We start from the raw sequence: 18,904 nt of genomic DNA, 5'->3' as shown, positions 1-18,904 counted from the left end.
CTTTACTAATGCTATATTTCTTTACTATGTAACTGCAGAGGACATCTACAGCCTAGAACCTAAAGAATACGCAGAACAGTTTATCTTTAGAGATTAATACTATATAGTATACTAAGGTGAACTATAGGATACTAGTGTAGTAAGAATCTCTACTGTAAAGAAGTTATAACTTAAAGCATACCTATAAAAATTCTTTTATATAAAAGTAGACTAAACACTAAAGAAGAAGAGTATTAGCTTTAAAAAATAAAAATTAATAGAATTAATTAGTACTATATAAATTACTAACTTAGTTAGTAATGTAACATATTACATTCTAGAGACTCTAACACTGTTCCTACTATCTCTAGCAGACGTAGACTAAATAGGTGCGTACTTTAATAATATTTTAAATATTATTATACATAAAGACAAAACTACTATACTTATTATATAAAAATAAGAACACTTTTTTTTTAATATTAGTAAGAAAGAATTTATGTTTTTTTTTACTAAATTAAAACTCTACTGCCTCTACTGCTAATTTAGACACCCCTGCATAAAAAGACGCTAGAAGATGCTAACTAGCGCTAGCTATAACATTAATGCTACAGTGCTAGAAAAGATTAAGAAGTTCTGCTACTTTTACTAATTATATAACTAGGCCTTATAAAAATTTAAGTTTATAATTAAAAATAACACCTACTTTAACTATAAAGTTATTATTAATATTATATAAATTAATAATAAGAATATTTTACATGTTATTAATGTAGACATATTATTTTAGGCTACTACATTTCTAAAATCTATGTCTACATAAGATACCTAGGATGCACTATGCAAATGCTAGATTAACACCTATTAAAGACCCCTAGACTATATTATGTATAACTCTAGTATAAACTTTGCTTTAAAGAATTTTTAGGCCTATGCAAAGATTATAAGAGCTACATATAGGCAGATGCCTATAGAAGCATATTAGGTAGTTAAAAAGGTTAAGCGCGCGCACACACCTCTCTAACAAGTGTTTAACATCCTAAAGACTAAGCTAGGTGACTATATAGATAATAAGGCTATTCTGTAGATAGTAGTTAAGGCTCTAAACAACATAGCTAGCCTACATAGTCTAGTACCTATGCTGCTAGTCTTTAGAGCATACCTAAGAATTAACCTAAACTTTTTACTATTACTAAACATTATTACACAAGTAAGCGCTATATAAAAAGTAATAAAAATACTTTAAAAAGAACTATATAAAAGTAAACATTAATTATATAATTAACACTTATAATAGCTTTATAATATATAAAGTTCTTAACCTCCCCCTTAGCTTAAAGATTATAGCATAGAGAGAGAAAAAAGGCTAGACTAGCTTATATAAGATTAAAAGTATTAAAAAAAAAATATTATTATTAAAAAAAAAAATAGCCTACTAAAGCTTTAATATACGCAAGTTAAACTGTACTATAGAAAAAAAAAAAAAGATAACTTACCTATAATAAATAACCTAAATAAACTAATCTCTATATAAAAGGATCCTTTAAAGAAGAGAAAGAGAAAACAGCTTTATAAAAATGTTATAAAGGCAAAACTAGAGCCTACTACAGACTAAGCCCCTTAGAATAGCAATGCTGCACTAGTGCAAAGGGAAGATATAGATACTAGAAGAAGTAAAAGGTAAAGAAAACCTGCATAAAGTCTAAACTAGGTATTTCTAACCTAAAAAAAAAAAAATAATTAGGCCTTATCTATTAAGCTTTATATAGATAATGTAATTACTACACCTAGAAAACTATTTAAGAAATTAGACTACATAAAGATAGACACTTTAATTACTAATAGCACTTTTAAGGTTATAGTGTATAACTTAATAAAGCATAAAGGTTAGATTTTTAACCTCTGCCTTATATAAAAAGTAAAAGGCAAAACAACTTAACTATATAAGAAATCCTGCCTAGTGTTTGCTAGCTACTTAGATAAAGAAAAAAAAGAAATTTTTACTTAGTTACTAACTATCTAGAGAATAAGCTAGAGACTACTCTTAGCTATAAAAGTAAGCCTAAAAGCTATATATAAAATACATTTTAAACTGTGTAATATTATATAAGTATACATTTAATTAACAAATAAGCTTATACGCACGCTATACACAAAGCTACTAAAGGAGATGCGCTAGAGCTTTCTACTAAATACAATACTCTAGGTTGTACAACTCTTGTATAAAGCTGCTAAATTAGGACTATATTAGTTTAAGACATATTATAACTACTATAAAGAAAAGCTATGCATGCACATCTCTTTATACAACTCTTACCTTTTAATTACTAATAAAGAAGAGCATACTTTTAGTATTACTAGCTTATAAATAGACAACACTTTAAGCATTATAACAAAGAATTTTGCGCAAAAAGAAAAGAAGAAACTATAAAAGGCAAAGTTCTACATAAAGAGTAAAACTATTCTAGTAGAGAAGTAGCCTATTAAGTTTAACAGCAAAAGAATTAAACTTACGCACAACATAGTAGTCCTTACTTAGAAGAGACAAGTAAGCCACCTTTATATAATTAACTTAGAAGATAAGGATGCTGCATAATAATATGTTAATGTTATAATTATGCATAAGTAAGGTTATAAAGCTTCACAGAGGTCTAGTTTAATTACTACGTAAGGTATTATAGTAGGTACAAGATGTTGTGTAAGGAATAGGAAGGTTTAGAAGGAAATTAGCAATTAAATACTTAGCTTAGAAGTCTAAGCGCTTTAGGTATAAATTAAGCCTGTTCTAGGTTTAGTTAGTGTTAAGGCAGTTTATGCTTAAGTTTATGTCTATGTTATGTTGTGTTTATGTTAGACGTGCACTAATAATACTCTAGTACGCGTCTAATACAGTTATGTCTAGGATCTAGGGAGGATACTGTGACAGTTAAGTAACATGCAAAAGAAGCATACATTATATCTATGTGTTAACTAGAGGCAGCATTTAACCTGTCTATTACTGCATAAACTATAAACCTTTTGTATAATAACATTAATACACTTAATGCATAAATCTAATAGCAGATAGATAACAGTAAGCGCAGTCTTACCTTTCTACTATTATAGCTTAATTATGTAAAGCTGTTTATTTTTATAAATAAATTATTTACTAATAATAGAGACTTTAGCTTATAGCTAGAATTCTTAATTATATTAAATAATAAGAACTATATAAAGTAAAGTAACTACTTTAAAATACTAGGCAACATTATACACTAGAATTCTACTAAGTGTAAAAGAGTAACTAGGAGTGTCCTTACTAGTAAACTATATAGAATAGTTAGAAGGTTTAATAATGTAATTACCTTTAGTATAACTTTATAGTAAATTATATAAACACTTAAACTACTACTAATCTTAGTAGTAATCTACATAGATTTAAGGTTTCTATATAATTACTTTATTAAGCTAAGCACTACTAGTAAAAAGTAACTTATAATTAACATTATGTTACTCTATAAATTATATAAGAAAAGGGAAATTGCTAAAATTAGGTAGATTAATAGTAAAGATAACTTAGTAGATGCATGTATAAAGAAAACACTAAACTAGGCTCTTTAATTATTAGTCCTAACTAACTGCCTCTTTATCTAGATAGAAGCATCTGTGGACTAGCTAGATCCTGTGCGCAAAGATGCTTTAGACTAACTAGACTAATAACACCTTTATATAAGGCCTATTTCTCTTTGTTTTTTTTTTTTATATTATACATACTTATCTTTCTTATTATAAGGATCTATTACTGTTAGCACTGTATAAAAAAAAAAAGAGCTAGGGGATTATACAGTAAAGCTTAGAAAGCAAAGGATAAAGAAAAAAAGAGCTATTTACATAGTGCAACTAGCCTATTCTAACGCACAGCATTACTAAGGCAAGTCCTAATAAATAAAGTAAAGTAAAGGCAGAACATAATTAGATAGACTTACACAGACAAAAAAGAGGTAACACGTACAGAAGGCAACTCTTTAGATAAAAAGAAAAGTTGCTAGTGTCTGTACGCAGCAGCAGCGTTGCGGCCTAGATACAAGCGATCACGCACAAGCAGGATCACGTATCTATGTTACATAATGCTTGTGCGCGAACCTCTGTGCGCAAACATCTAGATATCCCCCTTTTTCTCTGTACAAAGGAAAAATAATAAGAAGCAATTAACACTAGTTACCTAACACCCCTGTGCGATGTTTACACTGTGCAAACCTCTCCGTCTTGTACGCATTTGCTGACACCAAGTGCTAGCTAGCAGAGAGTCCATTCAACAAGAGCTTTATAATCTGCTAAAGGTTCTTAATTAGGTTTAAATTAAGACTTTATAGAGGCTAATTTATCTATATTATGCTATAGTTATCTATATACTTTTAGGTAGCCTTTACAGTGTAAATAGGTGCTCTATCCTGCATCTATATGCTAATACCGCGTTCCTCTGTAAGCTGCTAATAAAATAGGATACTAACATTATATAGAATCTAGCAGTATTTGCTAGCATTATTGTGCTTACTTTTTTTATTAATAAACAGCTCTAATTTAAAATTAAGAGAGATTACACTAAATATAAAGACTGTAGTCCTTCTAGACTTAAAGGTAAGCTTTAGGTACTAACTCTTATATGCTTTTCTATGCTGCTAATGTACATATAAAGGTGTAGTGTTTAATCTAACTTTAAATGTTGCTTTATTATAAAAGGCTACATAAGCTATGTCTTTTACCTTATTATATTAATAGGTTTAAGCAAATTAAAGTTACTTTTCTTTATATACAGCTAACAACTAAGGCTTGCAATGTAAGTAGAAGGTGTAGTACTTATATTTTACAAGGTATCTTTTTATAGTACTAGTATAAATGCAGCAGTAGGTCTTTAATAGTGTTGTAATAGTTTAGAGTGTAGTAAAGGGATTATTTACTACCTAGTAAATTAAATGCCTCTTAGCGCGTTTATTAAGCTTTAGAGGTTAGCCTGTACACAAAGCTTTTATATAGGTAGGCAGGGGCTGCTTGCGCAGCTAGCGGATGTTGTATGTAACTGTTAACTTAGGAATGCTAAGATAACATAAGATTTTGCTAGCGCTTACGCTATAAAGGTAGAATTGCTATATTATATTAATAGATAATTTAGATAGCTTTTTATAAAAAGTTTTATTTGCTTTTGTAACTATTAAAAAAGGTGGTAATTTAATTAAGTTACATTTAATTAAAATCTGACTATTGTAGGGTGGCCCAGACCTCTCGCTAAAGTGGCCAATGACTTTTGGTAGGCGACTGTACATAATAATAAGTATAGGCGTAATCTGTCATTCCAAATGCCATCCACTTGTTAACCAACGACTTAGATTATCACAACGCCACCATCGGATACCGGCTTTCTGTGGCTGACCTGGCCTTGGCCGAAATTCCGCAATTACCCGCATCTCCGCGGAGAGGTGGGAACGAGCAAATCGACATCACGAAATGTGCTGGAGCTGCGATCGAGAACGGGATATCGACCCTAGCGAGTGGAGGGGTTGCGCAGTGGTGGATGACAATTGGTGAGGGCTGGCCGGGATGAGCAATTTGCTGTGCGGTAACGGATCTGCAAAGTCGTGCAGGTGCAGCACGAGTGCATGGCTGTGATCGGATGTACAAACGATCACGAGGGGTGCAGGATGCAAGTGAGCCGATTTCGGACGCATCGAGAGAAATGAATTCTACTTGCTGTAACATTCCAATACGCCACGGTAGTACTGACCGCAGAAGTGGATTTTCGTCAATCTACGTTAGCAAATTTCAACCTGTGGGCTGGAACTGGCTGTAGTAGACCTAAGGACAATTAGAATACCACTGCGTTGTTGTCCCGAAACAGATACTGTGTCACCCTTGTGGAACAGAGTTTGACTGTGAGGGGTAGGAACATATTTATATCCCTACGCAATGAGTTCCATGTTGCCGTGAAGGTCTGGAAACTACGTCGTCATTTGAAGGATGTTGGAGGGATTTTCGGGATCAAACTCTCCCTTCCTAATTTCGTACGAACGAACTAGCGCCCCAGTCTCCCAGGTTAGCTTTGAGTTAGGAAGGCTTGTGAATCTCCGAAACAACTGCCTTTAGCCCTCTCTGTACCCATCTATTTATGCTTTAGGTAGTTCAAATCCGTTCTGTTACAAAATCCCCACTCAACCTACTGCATTCTATAATCGTTTACGTCAGGGAGAGGCCTCGATTGCTGTAACCGCAGTGGCAAATTTAATCTTTATGGTTTCAGTATCCATTATTGGATACAGCACTTATGTGTACATCTGTAGGTCGAGATCTCCGCTCGCAAAGATACTAAAAGTGCACTGGTCAGTCGATATTCTGCCTACCTAGATTCTATGGACATGATATCTAAAAATGTAGAATGAATAAGTCTGAAGGGTGCACGATCGGTGCGATCTAATCGAGCGTCTCAGACTAAAATAATTGAGTATTAATATCGTAGAAGTGGAATCAAGACTGTACGGCAGCTACGAAAAGCAGAGCTGGTACAGGAGCTTTTGGAATTTGGGTCCGTTTTAAACAAGACTGGTACTGAGTATTTCGCGCTAACAGGGTTCTAGGGTGCCAAACCTGTTCACATTCGAGGGTATTTCGCTCCATTCAGAGAGAAGGAGCGCTCTTTTGAGGATTTATTGCCGAAACATGCAGAAACCAGAGAGTCATTGGGGATCCTCGGAGCCATGCTCTCAGTAGCTATGGACATTGCTACGGCGTTCCTGTTCGGCTTTACCGCAATCTTCAAAGCTGCGCCCCATACGCATTCTTTCCCCAGGAGTTGCAGGGTCTTTGGACTGCGATAGAGAAGCTTGGCATCAGAATCACACCAAAGTCCCTGGCTTCCAGTTAGGATCCCTTTGGGCGGGGGATTGTCGACATGTGTGATAGTACGCGCCAAAGAATATATGTCATCAAAAACATCTACCTAAAGCATCGATGAAGGCAGAGTATACGAGCAGCTATTCGCCTCGCCAATATTAAGAGACGTAGAAATCTCAAGAAATGAAAACACAGCTATTGCACCTAAAATGAAAGATTCTACCAGGAAGTCCTCCCCAACTAATTGAACATGAGCAAAACAGAATGTTGTGGTGCAGTCGTCGGTCATGAAACATCAGGAGTCGCAATGACATACCTAATATAACTACTCTTTCACGAACATGACTTCTAGAACACGTTGCGAGATGAACTCTGACCCTTGTTCACTCGACGCGCTCCAAACAAGGAACGGCTGGATGTCGCCTTGCTTGACTAACTTCCCTTACTCCATGCCTACATCTAGGAAGTCTTGAAGTTGTACCTACCATTATGTAGGGCTCAAACCTGTCTGATGCCGGAACGTGGGAATATCCAATTGGGTAGCTATACCCACATCCCTGGAGGGGTTCGAGCACTGCTCGGGCCGGTTGCCTCCACCAGAATCCAGAAGTATATCCGAGACCGCATTCGTTCCTACCGTTAAGGGTGGCTTAATGAAAATGGTAGCTTCAAGAATTTTAAAGACGCATTAGAGATGAGTCATTGGTGGTGGACATTCGGTAGTGGAGGTAAGGTTTGCCTTGGGACCCATTTCGCTTTGCACGGCAAGTGGATTGTATACGGTTAGCACCACACGCCCAGCTAATGTCGCACGTGACACTGGTTCACGTAACCTTATGTCAAGCTAGTTCCTCGAAGCACGGTGTCTTCACCACTAGCGAGCCCGCCACGCTCGTGATTCCTTGGGCGGGAGTTCCTGGCGCTGATGGCTCCCGCAAGCTCTGGGTGAGCTATTATTGTGTTAATGTCTCTGTGATTGTCTTATTGGAATGAACCATACCTGTGAGAAGCTGGGTAGTTGTGGTGGCGAATTATCTCAGCTAGCTCAGCCGATTGGGGAGAGAAGGGGCGAAGCTCCGACAGGGGCAGAGCCCCTGATACCCTTGCTAGTCAACATAAACCCATGCTAGTCGCGCCGGTGGCGCTCACGCTATCTTTCTGGCCAATAAGGATGCTAGATTTAGCTTCTCTCCCTAGCTATCTAAGGGACTTTAGTAATTAATTATATAGACAACTAATTTTAGTGCTTACTTTTTATATAAAGATACATTATATTAATATTTACACATTTTTTTTTCTAAACATCTCTAAACTTTAGGCTAATAGCTACATAACTTTTTACTATTATCTATTAAATTGTTACGCATTTTACACATTGTTTACTGTACAAAATAGCTAATAAGTCTACTAGTCCTACTCTATGTCTGCGCTAGCGTCTATAACTCTTTTATCTTCTTTTAGTAGATAAGCTGCTACTTTTTTTATTATTACTTTTATTATTACTTTCTTTTATATTTTTTTTACTTTTATTTATAGTTACTACTAAGCTTTAGGCTTTAGTTTTAATAACTTATCTTTTTATAACTTTATAAGTAGTAAGCGTGTTTACTTAGCGCGTTTAGTTATTTACACTTATTTATACTCTAAAATTAAAGAAACTAGAGTAGGTCTTAGTGTTAATAAATAAGCTATAAATGCTAATAAGTAAATTTATTAAGTTATATTTATAAGACCTGCTGTTATTAAAGGCTCTACTACCTAGTAGACATAGAATAATTCTTTAATTAGCACTAAAACAGCTAAACATTTATATAGTGTTAAGTAAAAATAATAAGGCTACTAGTGTTCTTAGTTTTATTATATTTATAAAAAAACTTAATAGTTTTATTAAGTAAAAGTTTTTTAACTAGTATAATATAGCTTTTAGGCTAGATAAGGTTAATTTTACTAAGTTAAAGTTAATTATAGCTAATTAAGCTTTAAATTAGAGCAGGTTTATTAAAAGACTTTTATAAAATAAGTAAAGTGCTTAAAGTAGTTATAGTAAGGCTAAGAGTTTATAAAATAGTAAAGTGTATTTAATTACTTTTATTATCTTATATTACTAGGCCTAGAAGAGATGCAACTACCTTGCCTGCCTACTAGGTCTATATTTGCATAGTAGTAGTATAAAACAGTGTGTTATAGAGATGTTATTAGGCTTAGGTATTTATAACTTATATAAGATTATAAACTAAAAAGTTAATAAAATAGCAGACTATATAAAAAGCTTATAAGTTATAATATTATGTTATATAGCTTATATTTTACTTAATTTTAAGCTGCTAAGTTTTGCACATAATTCTTAGTTAATAATTATATATAATAATTATAACTTTACTAACTAGACTTATAACTATGCTATAGGCGTTGCAACAGCTATTTAGCAGAACCTAATAACAGCACTTATTATAAAATGTCTATAGATCTCTAAGGATAGTTTAACCTAGTCTATGTTTAATTCTAGCATAGCATTGCAGCCTAATTAGATCTGTATAGCGCCTAGCATAATTTAGGACTATATAAGCAAGCAAATTACATTATGCTATATGTTGCGCACTATAGCTGCTATCTATAGTGCTGCTGTATTAAAGGTCTTTATTAGCTTAAAGAACTAGTTACTGTTAATGCTAGCTATTAAAGTTTTACTATATAAAAAACTTAGCTAAGTAAATTATCTAAGAGTAATATTTTTTAATAAAAGTGTTATTAATAAGACTTATAAAGTATATAATAATATTTAGCTTTAGTAGTTAAATATTTTTATAAATCTAAAAAAGCTAAGCTTTAAAACATAGCTATAAATAGTATAAGGTAACTAGAAAACTACTAAGTTTATATATAGTCTTAAAAAAAGCAGCGCAGTGTGTTCTAGCTATATAATAAAAAGAATTAGATAATTAAACTACTTATATATTTTTATATTTTTTAGGCACTTACTTATATAATTATTTATACGCACTTTAATATACTTAAAGGTACAGACTTTTCTAGTAATCTTTTACATAATATTATACACTTAAACTGTGCTAGTATTAATTAGGGCAATATTAAGTATTATATAGCTGTGCTACTAATACATTTAAGCTAGGGCGCCTAAATAGTTGCGTTGTTCTACTAAAAGATAGGTAATAGTAGATATCTCTAAGGCTAGGTGCTAGATATCTATGCAGTAGATGTCTAGCAATACTAGTAGGGTTTTTATAATAAGGCTATTAGTTAGCTTTTACTTAACTAGTATATTAAGTTACTTAAGTAGATATATAAAAAAGTCTTTATACTTACTACATAAAAAGGCTATAATAATTTTAAAAGTAACTAGATAATAACATGTTAGTTTTTTTAAAAAATTAAGATATTTTTTACTTTACAGTATGTAGTTAAGTTTAGTAATATTAGAATTATTTATTACTTAATTAATTTATTAGCTATATTTTTCTTTAAATCTAGTTAGAAGCGCTATAGTACTAAGCTGCTACACCTCTGCTAGTTAGTCTTAGATAGGGTGTTAACTCTAACGCTTTAGCAGTCTATACTTACCTCTAAGTTAGTTAATATATATAAAAAGCTAAATACTTTTTAAGCAGTTAATATTATACTTAAGCTTATAAACTATATATATAAGCTTAATATGCAGCACTTTAAAAATAAGACTTATAACATAAACTTTACTTTTAGTTATCTTACACTATTTTACTAGTTCTATATGCAACTCTATGCGCTAATAAAGGGCGCCTTTAAAAAGAAGAGCAAGAATAAGTATACACAGCATAATATTAAGCTAGAGACATTTACCCTTACTATTTATTTACTAAGTTATAGGCGCTGTAAGCGCTTAACTAGTTAGATTAACTAAGAGCTCTCTTAGCCTATTATAAGCTCTAATATTATTACTAGTAGTATTAAGTTATTAATGTTAAAAGTTATAGACTTTAATATTAGTAATGTTATATCTAGTAATTATATACTAGCACTAGATGTAACTAATTTAGCAAGCATTAGCATAAAAAAGTTATGTTATATTAATGTAATAGAATTTATAGAAATAGTTAAAAGTATAACTTATAGTAACTTTAAAAGTTTAGTTAATAATTTAATTAATAGTAATTTTAATAAAGGTCTTAATAAAGCTTTTAAAGATAAATAAAGTAATTATATATTTTTATTTTATATATACTTATAGCAAGCACTTCTATAATGTATAATAGTATTATAAAGCACTATTTACTTAGTGCAGCTAATTAGACGCTGTGCGCTGTTAGTTGCTTACTAGTTTTAACAACTGCGCAGTGTTAGGTACATAACTGCTCTCTAGTCCCCTTATATTAGCTTGTACGCCTTTGTCTAACCTATAGCCTATCTACATATTACATATATTAAGACAAATTTTTAGCTATAGATTACCTAGTTACTAGCATACTATTACAGTTTTATGTGCTTACTATTTCTAAAAGTTCTTTAATAATAATAATGCTTATTAGTTTAATAGTTTTAAAAAGTTTATAAAAATGCTTATATTTTACTTAAATAATTTAAAGACATAGTAGTAGTAAATAAAGTTATATAAAGGCTTAAATATGTTAGAGTAAGACTATAGTTAAAAATTAAAGAAGCTAAAGCTATCTTAATTATAGTAATATTATATTACTATGTGTCTTAATTATTATAAACTATCTACTTATATTTACTACCTGCTATTTAATATAGTTTAACTCTATAACACTAATTAATTAATTACATGTAATATATATTTACTTTAGTAAGACTTTTTTTTTTATTTACTGCTGCTGCCTAGCCTGCTTATTATTAATCTAATGCCTTATAATTACTTATATATGTTATATTTTACTTATTTTTACTTACTTTTACCTTTAAATTAGGTAATATTTAGTTATAATTAGTAAAAAATGTTTAAAAAGTTATAATTTTTTATACTAGTTAAACACTAGCGCTTTTTATATCTTTTTAAATAATCTTATAATGTGTACTTTTACTACTAGGTAGAAACTCTAGTCTAGTTAGGTGCTCTTGCTACTAAGGTAAAAGCTAGAGTATATATAAGCCTTTTTTTTTTTGTTAAACTTTTTTTAATTATTTTTAACTTTTTTACTTTAATTAGTTAAGTTTCTTTTACTTTTTTAATTTAAGCTATACTAAACACTATATAGTTACTCTATTCTCTACCTTGCCTTATAGGTGCTTGTCTACCTTTATTAACTAGCTAAGTTTTCTCTTTGTCTATGCATTAGGCTATACTAAACACTTTATAGTAACATAGTTTTACTTTTTTTTTTATTACTTTTTTTAATTAACTAAACTATTTTTTTACACACTTTTAAACTTTTTTTTTTTTACTTAACTATATCTTTAAACTTTTTTTTACTATACTTTTTTTTAATTAACTATATTTACTTTCTAACTATTACTTATTGCCTCTCTACTCTCTTTTAAATAGTTGCATATGTTAGATTTAGTTACTAGTGTTATATATTAATAAGTGTATCTAATCTTTTTATATTTTTAAACTAACTATAATATAACTCTAGGCTATAACTATTTTAAATTAAGTCTTTTTTTTATTTATAGTTATGTATTTTATTATTATGCTTTATATGCTTATTTTTTTTTATTGTTCCTGTTTTCTTCCTAGACGCTAGACCTAGACCTAGACCTAGACCTGGCTACCTTAGACAACAATTGGCAACAATTAGCAGGCATAAAGTTAAGACAGAGTTCTAGAAAGTCTAGTGCGTACTAGTTAGGAGGGACTGCATGCATGCTAGTGTGTACTAGTAATTAGGCAACTAGGCACATGCAACGTTTGCTACATTGCTTTAGCAATGCTGTATTAGTAGGCAATTAGAGGGCAATTAAAGGGCAATTAAAAAGCTATTAAAGGGTAATTAAAGGGCAATTAGAGGGCAATTAGAGAGTAATTAGAGGGTAATTAAAGGGTAATTAGAGGGCAATTAGAAAGTAATTAGAAAGCATTTAAGACATCTATAATAATTAGTTTATCTAATTACAATAATTAGTTTACTAATTGTTTAGCTAGGTCCCTCCTAAACCTAGTTTATTAGTAGGCACTAAAAGAAAAATAATTTAGATAATCTTACTATAAAACTACTATCTAGCTTAGTCTATTTAGTTTTTATTTAGATTATTCTTAATAGTGCCTAAAGTTATAAGGCTAAGGGCTAGGTTTAGGCTTTTTTATAGCTAAGTAGTGTCTATTAACAAGTCCCTTTAGTTGTACAATGTAAACATTCCTTAGTAAAGCACTATAGTAGAGGCATTCTTATAGTCCTAGAAAGATTCTAAGCAGACAGTAAAGCATTATATGCTAAAAGCTATATTACGTAGAACTATCTCTCTTAGTTAACTAGCTCTTTAGAGTCTAGAAAGTCCTACGCTTGCGTAGGATAGCCTAAAAGGTGCCTATTAGTTTAAATAGCTGTTACTGTTTAGCTAAAAAGTATACATAGTTTATATTATTTAATTCTTTTACTTAGTTAGCTAAATAAAGTAGATTTAACATAGAAATAATTTAATATAAGTGTGTTTATTATATAGAAAAGTGTTTATAGTGTGTTTATATAAGCAGCTAAGCGCTAATAAGTCTAGCGCGTAGATATAGCATATATTTTTAAAAAAACTGCTTAATTAAGAAATTATATTTATGCTTAGTATACTTTATTTTAACTTTATTATTAACAACACTTACTGCAGCTACTTATATACCCTTCTTTAAAGATAATAATAATAATTACTTATAAGTTGCCCTACCTAGGCTTCTACATAATGCGCTAAAAATACATAGATATATAATATATACTTATAACTACACTAAGTTTTTTTATTAAATCCTTTTAGCTACTTTTAAATTTAATGTTTATTTTACTAAGACTTTTTACTAAACTTTTTTTTTATACTTACTATCTCTACTTAAAACTATAGCTAGCTTTAAATTTACTACTAAGTTTATATCTAGGCTTAACCTACTTTATAACGCACTTGCCTAGCATAATAATATAAAAATATAGGCCTAGTAGCCTTTCTTTATTTTATAGGTCTTTTATAATGCGCTTTCTATTTATAAAAAGATATTTAGTTAATAAAGTGTTTTTTTTAAAGTTAAAAATAAAGCTTATTTATTACATCTTTTTTTTAGCTACACTGTGCACAAAACTTAACACCCTAAACACACACACTCTACACTATAGGCAACCCCTTTAGGGAACCCCCTTATATAAAATAAGAGGATGCGCTAGAGCAGCTATAAAAATAATAATAATAATTACCTATAAGCACTACTCTGTCTACTCTAGCGTATAGCGCTTTAGGAAACTAGTTTAAATAAGTAAAGCTATTACTAATACTTTACACTTAAACTATAGTAAAAATAAGCATAGTTAGTTTAGTATTTTAAAAAAAACTACTTACACTTTTATTAATATATCTCTAAGCTTTATGTAGTTAGAGTTAATAATATGTTTTAATAATGCTTTTAACTATTTAACTATAGCTTATTTATATTATAATAAATACACACACTACTTATATTAGCTGCTTTATTATCTAATAGGCGCTTTTAACACTTATATGTTAATCTGCTTAAAGACACTACACTAGCTACTAAATTAGTATATAATGTATTTATATTATATAATAAGCTTTAATAAACTATAGTAATTAAAGTATAAAAAGTTCTTAACTATCTTAGTGTATATAGCATAGAGGACTAGCGCATAGCCTATTTACCTTTATAACCTAGCTTAGAAGTGTATAAGCTAACAGTAATTTTATTTAATATAATAAAAAGTAATAAGACTATTCTAGGCAGTAATAAGTAGTAACTACTACTAGTTAGCATATGTAAGACCTAGGCTAGCATAAGGCTCTCTATAATTACAGCTGCGCGTTGCCTGTCTCTTAGCAACATATATAACTCTACACCTAGTAAGTATAGTACGCTAAACGCAGCAAAGGCTGCTGTAAATAAACTATTTAAACTAAAAAAGTGTACTATAACTATAAAAAAACTACCTTAATAACTAAAAATATTACTAAGTAAGAGATTATTTTATAAAAAAAAGTTATTATTAAATAGTAACTTTAGTACTATAGTTAACACTATAAACTTAAACAACACATTAATTATAACTAGTTTAAGGGGTAGACTATATTACTCTAACTAGTTTTATTACTAGTAATATTTATATTACATAGCCTACACAGCTAAACTGTTATTTTGCATATAACTACCTAATAAGGCTTTAGTAGTATTATGTATACCTAGTAACTTAGAGACATTACTTATTTTAAAAAGTGTGTTATTTTTATAAAACTTACTTTATACTATAAGTATAATATGCTTAAACTTACTTTTAATAAATGCTAAATGCAACTCTATAAACTTCTAGTCTAATAGCAGACAATTTTATACACTACTAGTGCTATACCTACTAGACTTAATAAGCACTGTAACTTTATTACTTTTAATATTCTTTTATTTAGTAATAAGCTTTGCTAGCTTTTATTAGTTTAAGTATAAAAAAAATACTAAAGATAAAAGTAAAACTAAAATATTATTTTTAGACACACTATAAACCTTTAAAAAGTACTAAAAAGTAAATGCTTAATATATCTTCTAAATATACTATAACATAAAGCTAGCCTTACTCTTTAGTGTTAGCGCAGTTTTTTTAGTAAGCAAAGGTAAAGCGCTTTAATATAGCATAAGTGCTAGATTATAACTTATGTAATAAGCAACCTTTTCTAAAAAAAGTTGCTGTGTTAATTATATAAATAAGTTATTTTAAAAATACTAAAGTAAGTGCTTATAATAACACTTAAAGTTAATTAAGTTTTACTACTTAAGCTTAATGCTAGCTTATTAGTTTAGCTATTTATTTATCTAATTAAGAAGTCTACTTTTACATTTATTATACTAAAATATAACTATATAATTTTATAAATTAGCTAAAGTGCTTTTAACCCTCTTTTCTATAGCCTTTAATTTAGGTTTATTATATAGGGGTGTAGACCTAGGCAGAGGTGTTACAGCAGGAGTAACAAGCGTCTAACTACTACTAGTAGATGCTTAATTTAGTAACATTATAGCTATTATCTACCTTAATATAAAAGGCTTTATTTTATAATAATTTTTTACTTTTATAAGTTACTTTTTTTTTATTTTTTACTTTACCTAGCTACTAGCCTGTCTATTACTTATATCTAAATTAGTGCTAAAACAGTTAAACATATAAAAATAAATAAATAATATAGTAACTATAGTTTTACTATAACTACGCACGCTATAACTAAACTGCTACATTAAATTACTTATATTTTAAGTAATTAAAATGTTTTATTAGTATACCTACTTAATTCTAGAGATATCTATACCTATTCTAAGCGCAGTTGTACAGATAATAATCTAGATAAAAGCATTAGCACCTTTAAAATTTTAATATATCTTCTACTAGTCTGCGTCTATAACCTAACTAGTATATGCCTAGACTACCTTCTTAGCATCTACTATAAAGTAGTGTCTATCTAACATAAGACAAAATTAAAGAAGCTTTATAAAGTTAGTAATATAAATATAACTATTAATAAACATACATGTCTTTAAAATAAGCTTTAGGTTGCTAAAAAAACTAGTAGTACTAAACTTATAATTAATAATATATAAAAGCTAAGCATATATGCTTTTACTATAATTATTAATTAAAATAATAGTGTATGTAATTTTAAAGTAATTTACGCATGTCCTAATTACCTTTAGGCTGCTTATTAGATTATTACCTATCTCTAGACTCTCTAGCCTAAAGCTACTAAAATAGTGTACTACCTTTTCTATCTACTTATTAAACATAGTAGTATAAGTAAAAAACATTATATTAAAAAATAAACACTGCTAAAGCTTATAAAACTATAAATACTTTTTTTAAAAAATTTTTTGCTATTATATAATATAGCACTTATCTAATGCTACTAACCTAACTTAAGCATAAAATATAGTGTTAGTAAATAGCTATTAGAACACTAGTAATATAGCCTACTCTAAACTTAGTAAAATATAAGTGTATAAAAGCTACTAAATCTTTTAAAATATTTTTAAGTTAATATTTTTTATTTATTTAGTAACTAGATATAAATATGCTTTAAAATACTAGTAAATTACTTTAAACTACTTATTTTTTAGCTTTAATAGTAGTATAATCTAAAGCATAATATTACCTATAAATATAAAATATATATGTAAAATAATGCTTTTTCTAAAGCTAGTGTAGGCTATAAAGATTATATCTCTAAGGCTATATATAAGCTAATAAATAGTGTGCACCTACTGCTTATATAGCTCTCTACTGCTTAATAACTTCTATATAGCCTAAGTAAGTAATAGTGTTTAATACTAAATATTATACTTTATAAAACACTTATATACTAAATTCTATAAAGCATTAGCACTTAGAGTATAATAAGCTTTAATATAAAAAAGCATTATACTAGCTAGTTTATATACTTAATTTAGCGCTACATAGTTTTTATTTAGCACTAAATAAGTAGTCTTTTCTAAGCAGATAGCTAGAAGACTTAGCATAAGCTATACTTATGCTAGCCTTCTACCTAAACCTTAATTCCCTGCGCGCTAACCTAGCCCTCTAGTCTGCATAGTAGCTACTACAGTAAATAATTAGTAGTACACATTAAAAAGTGCGTAAATAAATATATAAATAATATATAAAAAGATACTTATAATATTTAGTGTCTAAACTACTTACTATGTAAGTGTTAGTACTATTTTGCCTACTGTAATAAAACTATATATATAGAATAAAATTAGCAAATCTAGAAGCTAGAAGTAGTTTATAATAGTAAAGATAAATAGCACTTAAAATATAAGTGCCTTACAATACATAAGTGTAGATAATAAGAAGAAAAAGAAGTTTAAAGTAACACATAAAATTAGTTATAAAAAAAGTTATATTATATATATAAATAAATTTAAATTACTCTAGACATTATTAGATTTTATTTAAAATATGCTTATAATATTTTTACTAGAGTTTTATATGTTGTATTAACTTTTAAAGTTTATGTATAATATACTTATTATACTATCTAAAATTGCGTCTTTATTCTTAAGTAGTTAAAATTAGTTATGTATATAAAAAATTACTAAAGTCTTTTAAATAGCTAATAAAAGAAAATGTTAGTTATAAGGGTTTAAAACTACTAACCCTAGGTTATACTCTGTTAGGAGTAGCAGTATGCATGGTGGTATGTGCGTTGTCGGTTCTCTCATCAGCCGGCTGAGCTAGCTGAGATAAGTGGCGAAGGTGGATGTGTGGGTCCTTCACCTCCCACCCTTTCCTGTTTAGGACTAGCGCTCTTTTCGCTACTATATATTTATCTCTGAGCTCTCTCGAGCTCTAGAGACCTTACACCTCACCTCAATATACCTAGGTCATCTCTCAATACCTAATTGTCTGCTCACCTCTCTATATATGCCCTTCATCAGCTCCATCTAGGCTCCCTGCGATAGCGAAGGCACGTTAAATCCAGATATCAAGGTAGTGACAGCCTTCATAAACTCCGTTTTCGAAATAGGATTTACGGGCAGTAGAGATATGATCCAACGGGAAGGATATATGGGCGGACCTAGGGATGGTAACCCGATGGTGGGGGTGAAGCGGTCAGAATAAAAGGTTTGACAAGAAGCCGAATGGATAGCTGTGATCGTGCTGTGATCGTGCTATGATCGCTGGCGTGAGAGAACAAAATTATTTATTATGTGTGAAGGTAGCCTTCGTGCGCCGCTCGGGTGCCGTGCTCTAATTTAAACATGGCTGGACGAATGAGACTGCTTGTTAATGAAGCCTTTCGCTAGTTTAGCTACCGAGTCGGTCGCCCGTCGAAGCTTGGCGGCGTACATAAGCTTGCGGACACCTCACTGCTTCTCCTTGAAAACCTAATCTCGTCTTTATTTTCTCCTCCTTAAATTGTGTCGGTCGAC

General features: G+C 30.0%; 1 protein-coding gene across 1 annotated transcript; it reads left to right on the top strand.

Moving 5' to 3' along the window:
* Nucleotides 1–5,253: 5,253 nt before the first annotated feature.
* Nucleotides 5,254–7,970, top strand: BDR25DRAFT_359628 (uncharacterized protein; the record flags this gene model as incomplete). Its single annotated transcript, XM_033696121.1, has 18 exons — nt 5,254–5,263; nt 5,343–5,537; nt 5,590–5,618; nt 5,654–5,799; nt 5,852–6,014; nt 6,097–6,329; nt 6,402–6,430; nt 6,492–6,532; nt 6,585–6,798; nt 6,825–6,866; nt 6,910–6,928; nt 6,968–7,069; nt 7,096–7,141; nt 7,206–7,306; nt 7,336–7,478; nt 7,540–7,646; nt 7,699–7,785; nt 7,848–7,970. The coding sequence occupies 18 exons, from the start codon at nt 5,254–5,256 to the stop codon at nt 7,968–7,970; spliced, it is 1,830 nt and encodes a 609-aa protein (XP_033543103.1).
* Between the last annotated feature and the right edge of the window lie 10,934 nt (nt 7,971–18,904).

Source organism: Lindgomyces ingoldianus, assembly GCF_010093535.1.
Source record: "Lindgomyces ingoldianus strain ATCC 200398 unplaced genomic scaffold BDR25scaffold_34, whole genome shotgun sequence".
Lineage (NCBI taxonomy): Eukaryota > Fungi > Ascomycota > Dothideomycetes > Pleosporales > Lindgomycetaceae > Lindgomyces > Lindgomyces ingoldianus.
This window is presented reverse-complemented; position numbering and strand designations above follow the sequence as displayed.